Genomic DNA, 19430 nt, shown 5'->3' on the forward strand with positions numbered 1-19430 from the left:
ACTCATTCTAATTAGCAAAGATAAGTGTTCGCCAGAAGTTTTTTTGGGTGATTGCAGACAGAATAGAGATGCTGCAAATAAATGGCTTCACCTGTCCATTTCATTGGCCACTAATTAATTAAGTAATAATTGATTAATTATTTCCGAGTCTGACCGCTCATCCGCTATGAAAACCATGGGATGGCTTCTGTGTGGCTGACAGCGTTCATGCTTAGTCAATTGCACACGTTTGTATAAGTCTTGTTGTGATGAGCAGTAGACAATTTCGAATATAGTCCATTTCCCGAGAAAAATAACACTGCATGGAGAAAGCCTAGAATGACTGGAAAAATATGTCGGTATTTTGCTCTAAATGGCTCGTTCTCGGTGGTATATTGTCGGATTCTTGCTAATTCTGTTAAAAAAACCCACAACTTTGGACTGTGAAGTTTGAGATGAAATTCAATATTTTGTTTAACTGCTGTTGTAAAATCGACTTTAGTGGATCACCAAAAGATTACCGGACTTGCTAAATTGTGTTTCTAGTGAATAGTTCACAGAAGGTGTGCAACAACCACTTTCAAACCATGTACTGATGACATATCCTTCGTGCTGACTCGGCATCTACCAAGCCTCAGTGGAGTTCCTGATAGATCGCTACGGACTTTTACAAAAAGTCATTCCCTGAGTTTCTTTGCTAAGTAACCTGTTCAAGTCATTATGACTGTGGCTTTGCCATGCCACCATGGAGTCCTGATGGATCATCTGGGACTTCACAAGAAGTCATGCCAAGAGTTTCTTTGCTAAGTAACCTGTTCGATTCATTATGACATGTCAAGGGTGACTCACCTGTCTTGGATCCCATGTGAAAAATTCACGGCTTCATGATCTTTGGTGGAACGAGAAAAATTTGAAGATGATGTCACCAGTGTTGCACTTTGAAAAGAAACCACACTGTTGATACTTCAGAATTCCGTCTTTGTTGGCACCCACAATCTTGAAGAAACTAGCTACCCTTCAGGACTCGAAATTATATGACAACTGCATGTTTTTAGGTCCATGTTTTCAGTACTCTTGGTTTATGAGAATTGACGATGTACCGATGGGACTACCAGTAAAGCCAACTAGGAGACAGCTCTTTCAGTATACTTCTTCCGCATGGCACAGCAAATTGGGTTCAGTGACTATCTTTCAGAGCAGCTACACGTTCTGTCGTCATTGCGTTTGGCAAATTTCATTTTCCTTATTTTTGGTGTGTGTGCGCCAAGGAAATACCAAGGGAAAATTGTACGAACGCTTGAAAACTTTTTCAATGTTGCTCATCATCAATCATGTCCTTTGCTTCTCTTCAATGATGATGCATGCGGGAATTGCTCAACTATTTGATGTTTTTTTAACAACATCAAATATTCATAGTTGCTTCTGCCGATGACTTCTTGAGTTAGAGGACAATGTTTGCATATGAGAGATAGTTAAGCAGTTGGCAAGCCTCCAAGCAGATTAATAGGGTGAGCAAGTATATTTTGATTTTGGGCGACATGAAAGGAAGGTATTGGGTTGTTAAATGCACCTGTGAGTTCATTTATATATTTCAAATCATTTTCACAGGTCCCTGTTCACATGCAACGTGTTAACAAGTTCTCTTACGCATTTCATATCTCTCTATCAAATCACAGAGAGAAACTTTTGTGATAGCCTTTTATTGTGAGCATAGCAAGATGTTATTACAGACTCCCAGTGGTCTTACGGGCTGCAACTCAATCAGTGGAGATTAACTTTTTAGTGATGCAGTATTACAAGATGCTGTGACAGTGGGTTGCTGGACAAGTGACAAGTTTCTGACTCTCCAGATTTCTGTGTGCTTCCTTGTGTTATTCGTACAGTTACCAATACAATATCCATCCATTGATTGACAAGTCTTTCATTCTATGAGTCGGTTTTCGATGACCAGATTGGAGAAGATTTTGTCTGGCTAAATTTAACAATTTGATGCTGTAAGTTTATGGCTTTGACTAGTCACTAAAGGGATAACTGTTCCGAAGAGTTAATTTTGACCACCGTAGGATGTCTTGTGCAGAAAAAATTGACATAAAAACAATGCCAGGTGTTTTCTGCCACATTGGACATGACCATGTCTCAGTTCATGAAGGGAAACAAAAAAAACGGGTAACTGGGGTCTCGGGTTCCACATGTCGATCTTCACCCAATACTCGAAAATGAATCTTTGTGATTTCTACCTTCTTGATTGGCATGGATAATTTAATTCTACATTAGCGATCCGGGGGGTTTGGGACATCGTTTAGTATTGATTCTGATGTGCTTTGATCTTTTCGGCCAAGAGCCGCCCAAGGGGTAGCTGTGTGCACCTCTCGTTCCATTTTGCTCTTGGCTTTTGTCCCTAGGCACTCTCGAGAACGCATCCCAGAATCGCCAAATCACCCACGTAACGCGAACATCTACGGCCTCATTTTCTGAGCTAGTTAAGGAAACACATGCCCAAGGGCATTATGGGAGGAGCACCCGAGGCTTGCAATCCCATAATGCCTTCTGTAGCTTTCCCTACGGCAGCTGTCGAGCCTCCGGCCTGGATCGCTCCTGGGAGATCTGGACACACAGACTACACAACTACCTTTTCAAGTCTAATTGCTAAGATAGAATTCTGATAAAGCTGTGACATCATGCAACCCCAAAACCTGATACTCTTGACTGAATTGCATTACTGTTATATCCGTTAGAATAAAATCTCCTTCTGTAGTCCGATAATCTATTTGGATTGCTTCACTTCGACAGTAGAAATTTTTAACAACTGAAATTCAAAGAATTTAAACCAGCATGAGATACAATTTGTTCTTTGAGAATTTTTTTTGAAACGGATTAAAAATGCGATGTCTTAGGTTGCGTGTTTGCAAAAGTAAAACACCCTGTGTGCTAATTGGAGATGAGTAAGCACATCACCTGTGTATGTGTCCTTTAGTTTACGCAGTCATTCCTTGTTTAACCCCTCATTTCTAAAGCAGTTAAAGCTTCAGTCTGCTTAACTTCGATAATCCATGCACCGATTCGAATCATCCTAGGGGATTCCTGCCTTGAATGAACGTCTGAAATCTGTGAGTTCTTCAGTTTGTGTTTTTCAGGTTCAGGGGACTGCGTCCATCAATCTCGCCCCAAAGACTAGAACTGTTCACAAGCCAAACAAAAGACTGGCTGAGGGCGATAGTCTACTTGACATGTTTTAGTTAACTTTATCAAAATGAAATTGTATATTGGGTTTCAAAAGACGGGGTCGTTTTTGCTTAAATCCCTTTTAAAGAACATGAATACCCAACATATTTAGCAATCCCTACATCTGTACAACTTGTGCTTAACTCGTGACGAGGGTATTGGTCCTTTTCCCAGCTGGGATATTTTGAGTCACCCTTCCTCCACTTAATCATAAACTAGTCTGTGTTTGAAGACACCAAGCTATCTCTATCATCCTTGATACACTTCCAATCAACTTCTGACTCAAAAATGATAACAGTTCAGTTTGAAATAGCCGATAATCGTTTAAACAATTGGATGGTAATTGAGGTAATGACTGACCTTGAGCAATTTTGAAGGTCATGACTTCTCGCAGGATGACAAAGTGCACCTTCATTTCCTATGATAGCGGCGATAATTGCTCTAATCATCTTGAAGAGTTTAACGAGCAAAGGAAACTTCAAATTTGTTGGTAGTTATGGTCATTTTAATTAAATTGTACCACTGACAGTCTCCACAATATAAATGACTTGCGCTGGAAAGGAATTATATGTATTGGAGTGTATACTTTCTGTTTGCCATCAAAACTATATTTAGGAATTTTGACAAAGTACCAAGGAGAAGCTCCCCAATTGTATTTTCCTTGCAATCTGAGGAATGCCCAGAACTCGGGATTCTGTAGGCCTACCGAAAGCTTCTTATAAAACAAATAAAACATGTTTCTCATACTGAACTTCCAGCGGTATTGCCTCCGTTACCTCCTCGTGACTTGAACAAACACCGGACAAAGCAACCAACAAAACCTCAAATCTAACAAACTTTTTGAACAGGTGGCCTAAGGGTTTGAACTCTTCGAAATCTTCACTGACTTTCCCTGAGTGACACTGACGGGAATAATCGCCCTGGATTTCAATTGCTCTCAATGGCTTACCGGAGTCATTGAATGGACCTAAATGATGCTGAAGATGGCCTGCTTGTCATGGTGATGTCTTTGATCTGTGCCGACCAAGCAGATTTCCATTTTGTTTCTGTTAAAAATGATGTTAAAGTTAAATGTTACATTTATAGGTGGGATTTGGCTTCCAGGAGTTTTGGTGTAGTTTTCACTTTGGTAGAGTTCTAGAAAGCTTTCTAACAAATTCTCACATGTTTAGATTTCACAAAACCAGTTTCATAATCCAGATTGTTTTTGTGTGCCCATTGAAGATAGCGTGCAGAATATTTCCTGTGCTCCAAAGCTGGAGTTAGAAGATAAAACTTTCAGACATTGGCTTCAGCAAACATACCTTATGATGCATCAAATTATGTCGCAAAAATTACTGAAATGCCAAGACTTTTTAAAAGTAGAATGAGTCCACAATGCTAAAATAATCTGCTTTCATATTCAGTAGAAACAACATTCGACATAACAGGTGGATGAAAGAAAAGATATTCTATCATGGTACAACTGACAGCAATATTGTCAGCCAGTTGTAATCAGTAGGCTAAATTGGGACCGGACAAACACCTACGTAGAGGCCGGACTCCTACTTGTCTCATTTATCAAAAGTCTCGGAGGGGACAGCTCAGCAAATACGTAATGAGTGACTGTCCAGCCCTGACCATCTGCTACAAGGAGATATGACTTTGCCAATCATTTGTTTTGAATGGTCTTCTGGCTGATTTGAAGATGCAAGCTTTTCCAGGAAAGGATTCAGCTCCCTTTTAACCCTTATGCACGTGATCACCACTGTTATCTTGAGAAAAGCTATTTCCCAAAACATCCTTGGCCAGTTTTGGTGATTTCAAAATTGATGAAAAATTCGAAATCTGGGCTAATCTGCTGACCCCTTGACCCGCACTTTTACAGATAATCCGTTCTCATAGAAAATTCTTGCCATTATAATTCCGCTGCTTTGAAACAAGGCCGAAAATTCCCGGAGGTCAGCACGACTTGGGGAAATTAGTTTAGGATGACCGCTACATTCTCTAGGGAGATCAGGGATGACCAAGGGGCCGTTTGGACGTGCGAGTTATTCCAATATCTCCAACATGAATTTCCATTTGCATCGTATTAAGATGACTCAGGGTTTCCCATTCTTCTATATGCATTAGTAATTTAAGAAATTCCCTGATCGCCTGGACTTCACAATAGGGACAAATTTTTCATGCTTTTTTCACGACTGGTTTTCTATTTTGTTCGTTGGGTATTTTGCTGCCTGGATTATCTTGGATGCTGTTGCTAAACTCTTCTGACACGCGAAAGATGGTGTAATGAGAAGTCTCTTTAATTATGTGCTTTAGCAACGGACTTGTCATATTTGATTGCATGAGTAAAGAATTGTTGGGCAGTATCGATTATGGAATGTGTGTGTTGGCGAGGGGAGGGGAGGGGGATTGGCAGGCTATATGTATTAAAAACAAATTCATACATTGAATCATCCATGTAAGCAAACAACCTTGTATCTCCAACTTACGCGGTCCAGTTGTTAGAAAACATGATATTATAAGCTAACACGCTTTTTAACAGCCGGGCCCAGATTCATCAGAACAGAAACAAATTTCAACTACAGGCTTGGCAGAAAGAAGAAATCCCAATCATTACTTTACTTCTGGACAAACAAATTTCTGCTTGCAGTTATTTCTCAAGTAGTCCCCGTCACTCTGATGTACTGTAAACCTGGTCGTGTTCGCTTGAAGCCAATTCACTCTGCATATAAATAAATTAACACAAGATGACTGACAGCTCCTGTGTCATGACAGATGGCTCAGAATATACCTTCGTTCAATATCTCAACTGAAGATGGCGACACCACCTAGCATTGTATTGTCTCGTAAGTCCAATATTAATCAATAAAGAAAATCACATCTATCGACCGGTGAAAAGCCAAGTTATGGCTAAGCTCATAAATGGATAATTTTGGAGGACTACAGGCCCTAGATGAGGATACCCTTTCGGAAGATACGTCTGACGACACCATGGTAGGTGATGGGTTTTGTTGGGCGTTATCTGCAGGAACGTCTTTTGATCCTGGCGGTGATTTATAGGGAAATGATGTGGGTTTGACATGAATGGGACCTTGATGATCAATGCTGTGTGCTGCGTGCATGCTGCACGTTTATGTGCACTGCATGGTGGCATGGTCAGTTGATCTGCGTTAACGTGTCAAGAAAATGCAAAATACTTTGCTGTTTGATAAGATTAATGTTTCGGTGCTGTATGTTGGGATAGTTTTGTGAAACTTACTCTGAAATGCCACTTTAGTTTTCTGGCCAAAGAAAGAATTGATTTCATGCAAGAAGAGGGGTTGTATTAGGATGCAACATCTGTGTATTCCTGTCTTATTTAACTTCCATTCTTCTTAACTAAATGTAGTGTTTTTTCTCTTGTGCAATAGTTTGCAACCTGTCTTGGGTAAACCTGGAAAAGAATGTTCGAACTCAACCCTAGGAATCCTTAACTGAAACTATAAAGTTATTGATTATAATCTATAAAAAACCTATAAAAAACTCAGTCTACTTGTCCCCATAAGTTTATCAACACTGCTTAATAATCATTAAATCATCCGCCCCTCATGACATTAATGGCCATTTAATGCTTCTTATTTTCCGCATCGTGATATGTGTTGCACATGCTTGGGTTGTGGATGCAAGATTATTTCGAGACTGCATTTGATTTGGCTTTTGGGGTAAGGATATCGATTGGAAAACGATTTTAATCTTAAACAGAACAAATGACCTGTAAAAATATCCATAAAGTGTTGATTTCAAACTACATACAAGGTTGATTTAATTGCAGCACTTCTGCTATTTGATTCGGAGAATTTGATGGGAATTTGATCCCCCACCCATTCCTGCTTAAAATACATGATAACTCAGTTTCAGTAGTTAGAGCTGTATTTAAAATCAAATTGCACAATTTAGAACTCGTCATCAATTATTGATTTAATGGCAACATATTTCGCCCCTTCTGGGATTTGCACATGTCCCAATGTATCCAGGGCCTTTTTGTACACTATGCGCCGAGACAGTGTATTTTTAGCTCCTCAATAGAATTTAGGACGTCTCGCCTCGTGCAGGGGCTGTCGTGTCCTGTCACCAGGCGTGTGTGTTTGCATCATCTGACAGTCTAAATTTGCATTGTCCGTGTTAATATTGCGATGACGTTTTGGGGGTTCAGAAATCTTGCAGCCGAAAATAACTCTCCTTTTGAGATTGTCCAGGAAGAGAACAAATTACTTTTTTCAGTCTGAATGGTGGAATTGTCATGTTGGTGTAGTTCAAGCTATCTGTGGTATGGCAAGCACTATATCCCTTAATGACAGTACTGAACAAACCGCCCCGGTGATCCTGCCTCCATGCGATCCGTGTCAATTTGAGGTTAATCTGTCTGTCCACGAATATTCATGTTACAAACTTTTACACACGTTTGACAGAATTTGAAATGCAAAAAAACATCAAAGATAATACCCCGGGGTAACGCATGTGGAGCATCCTTGTAAAATGTGTGATTGGGGACACTTAAATCCAACAATGCACTGAGATTACCAAGACAGCTTCAAAGTATGTATCGAGATTTTATGTGAACTTTTCATTATGACTATAGTAAAAATTATATTACTCATGTAGATGTCTTTGGCACTAAAAGTCTCCTGCTATATACTCTGGAGGCAAAATAATTTACCATTTTGTATATTTTTGACTTATGGGGTACAGGACAATGCAAAAGATGTCCACTATTTAAGAAAAGCATGGAACTGCATAAAAAATCCAACATCAAATGACTCCATATTCATAGATTATGAAGGTAACTCCTGTCTCCATCAAAAGTATCTTGGATGAAAGATTGAATATCTCATACTTTCAATCTCAACTCGGACAGAAAACCATTGTAAAACAGAAACCTTAGAGGGACAGAAACTGGTACAGTTTTGATTAAATTATTGTTTCACTCTAAGATATTCTTCAGGAAGTGCTACTCCTCTGTACCGACAAAACAAAAAATGCATCTTTGTTCTTTGATTTAAAACCATTGTGGCGCAGTCTCCCTCGAGCAGACTAAACAAAGTGCTGTGATTGTCGACTCATCGCATCTTCGATTAAGAACAGGCCGAGGGCATCTCGTGAATTTTTTATGTAAAATGGAATAATCTTTACGGGTCCTTGAAACAAAGGATTTTGAATTTCAAAATGTGCTTAAATGTAGCCAGTAGCATTTTGGTTGTATTTTATTGAGCCTAGCTTGGCTGCACCTGCATGGAAGTTCTCCAGTAGACCATATTTTCTGTCATCCTTCGACCCCACCCAGGGGTTTTTCCCGGTGAAATGACACATTTTTGACACATCAAAGATTTTCTGCCGCCAAATTGAATTATGAGTTTGAAATGGCATTGGCATATTTTTTGCATTAACCTGGCAAATTCTAAGCAAATTTAAAAAGGTTTGGGGGAAATTTTGATGTTTTCTTTGTCACTGTTGACCCCAGCCAATTTAAGATGCTATTTTCAATGGATTTTCTGTTCACGACGTCTTCATGAGCTCTGCAGTCTACGCAGATGAGGAGACAGATTTAGTTTAGTTCAAGAGGTTCTTTGCAGACGTCACTACTTGTACTGATGGTGGTCGTAGCCCCAGGTGATGAATAATTTCCAGGGCTCGGAGCAGTTATGGGGAAATAATCAAGAGGTCAATGCCATATATTTCTATGTTTTATATCATAAAAAGGTAAAGGCACTGTTTCAAGGGAATAAATCAAGGAGGTGAATGAAAAAAAAATTGAAGCAGGCTTGCCTTGAGACTTGTAAATTTTAAATCATACAACAACAACAAAATTAATTCATTACACCACAGTTTCTATTTCAGAGCTGATACCTTTTAAATGCTGTTTCTGATATTTCTGGGTTTGCTATCATTAAACTCTGACATGTTTCTGTATTTTTTGTCTTCTTGCTGCTTGGATAAACAGGTAGGTAGTTCTTTCTATAAGATATCACTGTGCTTTCATTTAAAATTGCATTTTCACAGTGTCGCTTTGTGAGAGAAAATGATTGAATAACGTGGCCTTTATGTAAAAAATGGTATTATAGCACAAAGAAAGAATGATGAACACACATCAAAGAGTTCTCTGGCCTTCTCCTGCCATAGTGCGCTACGATTTAAATTTGCATCGTCATATTCTTGCCTAAGGTTGCAAAAATCTTCACAAATCTATGAAAATGTCCCACGTGTCTCCGTGAGACATAAGACACCTCTCCTTGCTATGCGAGAATAGAAGGTGGTGAAATTGGCCTAACGAGTCGATGATATTTTCAATAGATTCAGAATTTCTTTATTTCTTTAGAAGTTTAACACCCTTGACACCTTTCGTTCAATGAACTCGCACCTAAGTTCAATAATTACGAAAAAAGTGTTCAGTTTCGATTTTATCGTAATTGCAGGGTGCGAAACGCCTTTTCTCTTTGATCTGAAGAGCATCGCACTCTTTTTGTCAGGTTGGCGGAGTTGTGATACTGGAGAAGTTATGCTATCATTTAAAAAAATCTTGATTAATTATTTAAGCGATGCTATCTTTGTTTTGATCAGAATTTGAATATGCCCAGCGATGTGAATTGGGTGCAAATTGAGTTGTTCCGATCTCAGAAAAAAATCAATTACAAATTTTCATCACCTTCGAATTTCTTCTTCAAGAGAATTAGTCATCCAAGGTATGGAGCTAAATATGTTCCGACATGATACTAAGGCACCCAATTAATGATTTCTTTGGTAGACTTTATCAAGAATTTGGGGTGGGTTCGGTAAAAATTCAGCCTAATAAAAATTGCGGGTGTGATATAATTGATGTGTCATATTTGCTCATGTGGAAGTTGATCGAGAATGAAGGACAAGATTGTGCAGATAGATGACTCCGATTCTTTTGTAGTGGACCAGGTTATTTGCTGCAGAGCTGCACCTTCAAACCTTTGGAGCAAAGCACGTTACATGGGTGCTGGTTCCCAGATCTGTCGGCCTTCTCCAAGGCTGAATGAGATGTACAGCTAGACTAATTTAGTTAGATTTTGTATCACTTTGTATCAATTCTTGTATCATAGAGTTTAATCAGCTGTTTCTTTGTAAAAAGGAGTAGCAGAAAAAACTCTATTCTCATGAATGGCTCTGCTTTATCTAACATGCCAACACTACCATGACTTCCTGCCCACATTGATGCTGTTGTGCAGCATACGTCACACGGTCAAAGCATCGCTGTGAGGCATCATTTCCTCTTCTGATTGGCTCATTGGATTTCCACTCTCCTCGACGAGATTGTGATCAACGAACCAAAGGTACTTGCAACGATATTTCCCGTCTTCTAACGGAGCGCTGCAATTTGTGTTCCCTTGATCGACCCGAGATGATTCATATGGTACTAAGGATGCTGAATCCCCGTATCACAGAATAAAATTTAATAAGCCCAGAAATTACTTAATTTGCTTGCTACTGAGTGTTTGCATCTGTGCAACTCAGTTTCAATAGAGTTGTTGCATCAGTTTGGTCCAATGTGAGTTGGTCCGAAATGTCAGTGTACAAATACACTCTCTCATGTATAAAACGTGCAGCTATGTTAGCATGGAACTGAACAGTTCGTTTCATCGCAGAAATGCCTAAAAACAAGTTGCATCTAGACACAAATTTCCTGCATGACGTTGAGGGTGTTTTGGCAATGTTTGCATGAAATTTGGAATTGTGATTTGCAAGGTCTTAGCCTTAGGCTACGTGTTGATCTTACAAGGATGGCATCGGACTCCCTCTAGTTAGCCCTACATGGTAGAGGTAGAACTAAAAATGATGATTGGGAGGCAAGATAGTTATTCTGGGTAGACAAGGTTGTAGACGATGCTGATGAGGAACTTCTTGCTAGAGGCAGAGATTGTGTATGTTTAGGTTGTGTCGATCGTGAGGAATTCCTGTGGTGGTTGAAACTAACATGTATGTTATACACTTTCAACTGTTCCTTATATGTCTTTCATATCAAGTTTTGTTGATGGGCTGGTGACGTGTTGCTGAGAATCTGGTGTAGTCATGTAATGAAAGACAATATAGACCAGCCACCAAGGTGAATAGAGGTATCAGTTTTGTCAATAGTGGAAGTGACAGAACACTGGGTGCAAGAGCCAAATACAGAATATATTTATTACAGAAAGAAACACGATGGTTAATGCTACGGTGTGTGTCAAACCCTTGTAGGGGCATGTACATGTAGCATGATGATTCTAATCGCACACTTGGTTCCCCAAATTAGTCCACAATCTGGAGGGTCTCGTCGGAGGAGATATAGCCATGGGCTGAAGTGGTCTTAGGGATACCATCACTAAGCAACAGCTGTGTAAGCAACTAATTGGGCCAATTAGGGTCCCCTGCAACACCCTGGGTGCAAGGGTGAGTCTGGGTAATTGGTTTTAAGTGTGGATGTACATGTATGTCGGTAGGGGTTTGGCCATATCATTAGAGCACACAGAGTGTGAACCACATCACATTTGGGGATTCTGTGTTGTCAATCAGTTGGCACATTTTGACACGATCGAATTGTGGATGACCTTTCTGTGCAACTGTGGACATTGCCAAAACCACATTTCTGATTTTATCTGATTTTCCCATTTTGTTGGTCCAAATGTCAACATTGTTGAGACTTAAAACCTTTGGTTAATGCAATCTTCTCTTCATTGGACCTATATAATACTAGTACAGTAAAATAAAAGTAAGTGGACAGTTTCACTTTTGAGAACTTTTCCTGCAACTAAGAAAGAAATGCCCCTAAGTTCTCTTCTTTAGGAAAATATTGCTTTAATTCATATTCAAGGTAAGTCAGAACAGCCGATTTTTGAGATATTTCCTGTGTTTTGATATTTTGTTGTTGGTAATTCTAACTCATTGGCGGTTGTAGATCTGTAGTATTCCTTGTTGTACAGGTGTGATACTTGATTCTGGGTTCAGTGCCCCTTGTTTGGTACCTGATGCTTTGGTCACTGACCCCATGTTTGTGTTGATGGAAGGTCAGTGTACGTGGTGTTAGTTGTCAGTTGAACTTTCTTAAGTTCAAATTGCCTTATTTTATACCCTTGCTGAAATTGGAGCTACCACATTCTACCAGCAGTATTCAGCTGGGATTGTAAGAAATTTGAAAGATTGCCCATTCCTCTTTACTTTCGATCTATTCCCAAATCTGTTTAACAGCTTAGTGAGAGGCCTGCTTGACCTCTTGTGAAGCGCAGTGTTTCTCCTTTGGCAGAACATGACTCCTTCATAATTTTTTAACTATTTAAGTCTTTGATTTAAATCTTAATCCAAGGCTGAAGATGCCACCATCTATTAGTGTCACCATGTCCTCCAGAAGGCAAACATAGATAACCAGCTAGGACATAATTCATTTCAACCACTTTTTGTGCCCTCCAGCAAAAAAATCTTAGATGAGTAATGTGGAATAAATTCTTGTTGAGAATGAGTAATCTTGCCTGATAGGAGCGTGTCACCATATGGTCGGTTAATAATAAACTATCGACTCGGTGTTCAAATCGATACCATCTTGAAATTTTGATCAGCCCCACCCCAGGGGTATAACGCAGGAGATGTGCAGATCTGGGCCTGCTCCTCTGCAGCTGATGACATCACATGTGCATCGGTAGCATGACAAGATTTTGAAAGATATGGCCGACTCTTCCAATGAAGCTAAAGTGATATCTGCCAATTAAGTGGTAGATGTCGATTGTCTGAAGAACTTTGGTATTGCTGGCTTTTCTTAATGTTTACTCTGAATCATTATAATTTTTCTGAATGAAGCACCAGATCACAAGTTAGTGCATGCCTATCCTTCAGTTACAAACATGCCACATACCAAAGGTAGATTAATCTATCATTGCTAAAATCACTGATAGTTTATTGGAAGGGGCCTAGCTGTTGCTGATTCTTTGCTTCTCGAACAATCATAGATACTCCTGTCCCAGCCCTACTGCAATATTGACTACAAAACTTGACTCACACAGCCGACACAGCCTTCATATATTTTCTGTGATTGCCTCAGTTGACTTCAATGTCAAGTTAATTATCTTTTCCATGATAAAATGACGGTCATCAAAACTTAGGAACTAGATGGACCTCCGCATTGCTGCACATTTGTGTCACAGATTGCAGCAAGACTGAGTTCCCAGTGATGACACAGCCCTGCCCAATTCCCATAATTGACTTAATGGCCTTTCTGCCGGCCAACATCCATGTTGTTTGGCATGGGTTATCTCCAGAAATCGTAATGCACCTACCACATTCCTGCACATTTGTGTCGCAGATTTGCTCAATATTGACTCCAAATCTCTTCCAAATGATGACACAGCCGTCATATCTCTTCCTGATTCCTGCAATTGACTTCAAAGCCTTTCTTCCATCACCCATGCTGATTGGCGAGGGTTATCTCCGCAAATTGTAATCACCGTGCAGTTTGATGCATGTAATTGTCTAATTGTTGATGTTATCGGCTGGCGGTGGTTACGTAACACGGAAGGACTTGATCAGAGTCTTGGTGAATCACTCAGTGATTGCTAGATGATGAGCATGATGGGACTGGGATAGGGATTGATTCTCCAAGGTTGACCAGAATCATACTGATTGGAATAGCTGTAACTCGTGTCAAGGCGAGGTGAGTAAACATCACTGTACCTAGTAAGTTTTGTTTGCTTCCAAAAGATATTCTTGGTTTTAGTTTTCTTTCATACATTCAGAATCTTGGTTGATTGACAATGCCTTATTAGTCAGTTTATTGATGAAGGCTCTCATAAGTTTCATTGCTTGCAAATATTCTCAACCCTCAGGTATGCGAACTATTGCCCAAGGATATTCACCTTCTTCAATGGGTTTCCATTATTCTACTTGCTTAGTCAATGCTAAAGCAGTTAAGCTGATACCAATTTCTTCTTAAATTCATGTCTCAACTCCACCTTATCATCTGCCTCGTTAAATGTTTTTGTTGGTGTTTACATTTCAAGTTCATACTCTCTTTTAAATCCAGCAAAAAGATCACACTTTGCCTGTGGGTGTTTAGACTCTTCTGTTTCATTTGAATCTCACAGCAATTAGATCAAACTAACGAACATAGGAGGAAATAACGTGTTGCTTCTATGGTTGAACTTCATCAAATTAGAAGAAATCACTTGAGGGTATTTTTGTTCTGGACGGCCAACAGGTGCCTGTTGTTTCATTAAAGAAAATTGTGGTTTCATTCACAGACTATTTGCTTTATAAAAAGGATTTTCAGTATAATTGGTCAGATTGATTACTATCGGCAAGAGGTGCATACTGGTGCTTTTAAATTGATCTGTTAAAGAAATCAGATAATTGGGATGATATTTTTTACTCTTGACATCTAGTTTAGGTGCAGGAATGTTGTAAAGGTCCATGATAGTCTTTACTTTGATTTAGGTGCGGTTTTAAAGATTAAAGTTATCAGCAACCTAGCAATTATCTGAACAGAGTCATACCAATATTGCCAAGCTAACCAAAATGAACTTTTATCAAGTTAGATAAAGCCTGTGGGAATAGTTTGGTTTAGTTAAGCCTGATAAGAACTTTATAAATCAACTTTGCAGTTTTAAGTGATGTGCATGCAGGCTCGTGGTTCACCTTTGAGACCTTTGAAGAACAGAATAAAATGAACTGGTATGGTTCCTCTTGAGGTTGAATTTACGTCTGAAAAATACATGTAAATGTAAGTTCGAAGTACATTCTGACAGTATACGATGTGAGTTGCAGCCAGTATTCACAGATCAATACCAAGCAGGAGCTCAGCTGTAGCAGCCATTGGAGTCTGACGACGTCAGTTCTGCCGTTTTGGAACAGAGGGAAGCACAAGGCATGTTTTGTGCCGTACCAAAATTGCAGCGTTGTGCGCAATGAAGATTTCTGAATCTTGATACAGTGGAATTAGTATTTGTATTTTTAACTGCAGTTACCTCAAGTTATTTGTATTATTCCAAGGACTACAATTAGTCGATTAAACTTGATTTATTTGCAATAAAGATAGCGGACATTTGCCAGCCTCTGCCATAAGAGCGATACTGTGGTCATAATTACCCGCTCTTTCTCTTGATAAAAGTTTTAAAGCTCTTTTTTTGCTAGATTTATCAGGTTTTAGGCCAGGGTTGTGCACATCTAATAGAGATTTCACGTGTACTGTAGATTTGCAGAATGTTTATCTTAGGAATTTGTGGATGAGCAAAAAAGCATTGATTGATGGGCGAACTCATTTCAGCTTTTTGGTAGAAAGCTGGCTTCTGTTGCAAATAAGAACCCCACTGAGATGATAATGCATATCACTGTAATGTCCAATAATGCATTAATAATGCATAAATTAGGGTTAAGTCATTTCAATATAACTTTCTGGCTGCTATTTGCCTGTGGAATATCTCAGGTGTGGCCATTTCACTAACACTCATGAAATACAAGACGCAAAGTTTTTTTCGCACACCTCTGATTCTAAGCAGCCGACTTCAACAAGAACAATGTCATTAATATTCGGTTGACAAAGTCACATTGTTTACCCATTTTTTTCTTGGGCGGTAGCAATTTCTGTTGAAGAATGATTCAATCTGCAAACAAATAATAAGGCTAACATGCTAACCTTCACAGCTTTGATGGTTGCCATGATAGCTGCAGACCGACAATATCAACAACAACAACTAAACAATCAACAAAAGAAAGGTTGCAATAAAATTTCATGATCGAAGTTGCACCTGCTTTGCAAAAACTGCAGTTCAGAAAAAAATCAAGGTTCAATATTGCAGAGCCGCCAAACGAAGGTGAGAACCAGAACACCCAAAATATTTACAACAGAAATTCCCCTTTCGATATTGATGCTTACCACGATAGCTCTTCTTGAGAAGTGCCAGAACCAATAACCAGGAAAAAATCTGACAGAACCACGAAAATGACATTGCTTCTTAGTCTCGTTAATAATTTGTGTAATGGGTGTGAGAATATATTACATCCTCACTTAGTTGTCTGCGGCACATTAAGAGCATAAATCTCACAATGCTAACACATTAAGACAATCTGGTGCACGTTTCATCGGTCGTTCATGAACTCAATGATCATTTACAGTCTGTTCCATGTTAACTTAGACATGGAATCTACATGATAGACCGTATGTAATGCAAAGCTTGTCTAAGTTTATAGAGGGTTTATAGAGACTTACTTGAGAGGTGTGATATAGCTCACTGCGATTTAGAGGGAAAACTTGGGTGTGGGATTTAGGTGACCAGTATTTGCCTCCATGCGCCCTCTCGATGTAGCATGAGACTAATTGCTGATCACTAATAACGATTTCCGCAAGTGTTGTGAGGTGATTTTGGACATGTCTAGAAAATCTTATAGTTACATTCAGTTTTGGTGAGATGTTCGTTGCAGTCTGAAATCAGTGCGTGTTATTCAGTTTGTAAGTTCGGGTTCAGGGGTTTTCAAGATAAAAATGATAATGATAATACTAATAATAGTGTACATGTATGTACATGAATGAAGAAAAAAAGTAAATGAAGATAAAAAACGTTGAGGATACACGGGGAGTCGAACCCGTGATCACAAGATCGAAAGTCCAGCATTCCAACCGTTGAACCACAGAGGTTTGTTATGTTAGGTTGTAGATTTTCCTGTAATAGCCAAGCTATGGCGATATGAATCTTGTGTGAAATAGAGCGTCATTTTATTTCACACAAGCTACATATCACCATGATGTTGAATTCGTTCACCATTATGACCATTTTGTAGTAGTCTGTACTTGGTGAACCTTGGCTCACGATTTTTTCCCACAACAGACAACATCAAAAGAAAGCGGGAGTTTAGGAGAGAGTTAAAAAGGCGGACTTCACACTGAGACAGGAATAGCCGACCACTGGTTCCTTGGTGCGACAATCTGAGATTTTCCACATGATTTCTTTCTAAATGCAAACAGTCCTTTTATAAAGACATCTAAAATCAAATTAAGTTCATTATGCGCATGCAGCGGGCGATTAAAATTTTAAACCTTTGTCTTCTGGTTGCACTGTCAGACTTCACAAATTAAACAGCATGTTTAGCCTCTTTAGTGTGAGCATATCAAAAAGAATTTACATTTTAGTAATGAATTACGAGACTTGAGTCAAAGACCTGAAACCCTATGGTTTCCATGCTAAGAAAACTGCAGCAATTATCAGCAATCTTTCAACCTTTGAGTTGAAAGTGTCGCTCTTTTGATCGAGATGTTTCCATTGAATTTAAAGTTTACATCGGAACAAGAAGCAGATGCGAGTTTTGATGACAAAGTAAAGACTGAAAGTTGTCCATCAGGGGATCTTTCATGTTTTCTTAAATTTTGTAGATCAAGGAAAATAACAGGTTACCTTAATCTATATTGCCAGGGCCCTTCTTCTCATTGACCAGCCTCTTGGACTTCCCAAGACATCTAAAAAGTAGTCACTTTTTAGTTGGTTGAAGTTGAACCATTAGGCGACCTCAAAAACTCATAGGAGACCAGGTAACACGGTTTATTCATAATCCAGTGCAAGAAAGCTGTGGGTCATGACCATTTTACGACATTGGGCTGTCTGCCACACTTAGAAATGTAATCAAAATTATAATTCGAATTATCTGTACTATCACATATCTTTCTGGATGAATTCAGATCCCAACAAAGATGATGACGAAGCAGAACCCACCATCTCAGTGACACCGTTATCAGAAAATTGTCTCCTAATATCGCGACATTCTTTTTAATTTCGATCGGGTAACCCGAGGGTATATGATAGAAAACAGGCTGATAAGTACTCATAGACAAAGCTGTGGTGCTCCCGGAAGGAGTCTATGATTCATTCATATTGGGTAACTGAATTTGATATTGGCAGAGACAACATGATTACAAATCTGTGAACAGTATCAAAACAGAAAAACAGCGCTTAGGGAAAAGGATACAGATCCGTGCAATTGACTTTGTTACTCATTGTTGGTCTGTTGCATTAGAACTTTACTATTACACTCTGTAGATTTTCTACAGATTTTACATGAAATATACTGGTAAATTTAGATCTAATCGAAGTGTAGCAATCGCTGTTTCCTTGGATCATATTGTGAGTCCATTGCATTAGAACTTTACTGCAACATCCTGTAGATTTTCTACAGCTCTCGAGATGAAGTGTGTTGAAAATTGGAGCAATTTTAGTGTGGATCAAAATGTAGCAATTGTCGATTTCTTGGGTTATCAAGGTTATGCAGCAGCAGTGGTGCATGCCGAGCCTCATCTTCAGTAATCGATGGACTGTCTTGAAGATGCTCACTGACAAAGGCGTAGCTATGAATTTGATTAAGTTTTGTTTCAATGTTTGCTGCTGTCCCCTTGGGTCAGGGCATGGATTAAATTGATCAGATATGGGCGTCTTTCTGATGAATATGATCAATTATCTTGGTAATATCTCATGATCATGGTAGTGTCTTGAGTCAAAATGCATGCTACTATATACTTGAAGAAACGTGAAGAAATCCATTTCAAATTACATTAGATCAGTCTGAAAGAATCAGTGAAAACCAACACATTGGGCATTCCCGAATGATTCCACCTCCCCAACATCGTGATCACACATCTAACCCGCTGCTTCCTTTCAAATGAAGAGTAATCCCTCTCAGGTGAAAGTTCACCTGTCCGCGTGAAGAATCATCGTCAACTGTCATCGTAAACAACGCTGGCGATGTTTGCCATCTTATGAATGTTTCATGCGCATGTAATGGCAATTACGTTAACAAGGTATAATTCTTCCGAGTTTATCTGGCGGCTGCAGTGGGGTTTATTCCTGTCATTTGTCACCTATCGCAGTGTCGGGAGAGAAATTTGTCTATTAACTTTCACCTTGCTCGGTGAGTCATGGTTCATTTACTCGAAGACAGGTATGGTGTCAGAAGTCCCATAAATTCTTATTATTGTATTCCGAAGAAAAGAAGAAAAACTTTGAAATTGGGTTGAATTTTCATTGTAATGTTGACTAGAGGTAAAAATGTTGTAGTCTTGATGAATATAAACCTCTTCAGGTCTCAGTGAACCATTTCAAGAGAGAGGGCATTGAATTAAAAAATACTTACTTAAAAGTAATATCAGTTGCAAAGAAATCTTCTATCTTGATTATCCGGAAAAAGCCACTTGTAAAAAAACAGTACCAGGGAGATTTGCATACTCATCCCGGCGATGCTGAAAGACC

General features: G+C 39.1%; 1 protein-coding gene across 3 annotated transcripts in view; it reads left to right on the forward strand.

Moving 5' to 3' along the window:
• The window catches only part of LOC135490636 (E3 ubiquitin-protein ligase PDZRN3-B-like), a 284538-nt gene that overhangs the window by 67337 nt on the left and 197771 nt on the right, over positions 1 to 19430 (forward strand). The window contains exon 1 of one of the 3 annotated variants that reach the window (XM_064775920.1): positions 6124 to 6180. The exons of the other annotated variants lie outside the window; for them this stretch is intronic. Within the exon in view, the coding sequence (XP_064631990.1) occupies positions 6178 to 6180 (3 nt within the window). The 5' untranslated portion in view covers positions 6124 to 6177. Of the gene's footprint in view, positions 1 to 6123; positions 6181 to 19430 lie in introns of those variants that run through there. 3 annotated transcript variants of the gene reach the window in all.

Source organism: Lineus longissimus, chromosome 7 (assembly GCF_910592395.1).
Source record: "Lineus longissimus chromosome 7, tnLinLong1.2, whole genome shotgun sequence".
NCBI classification, from domain to species: Eukaryota; Metazoa; Nemertea; class Pilidiophora; order Heteronemertea; family Lineidae; genus Lineus; species Lineus longissimus.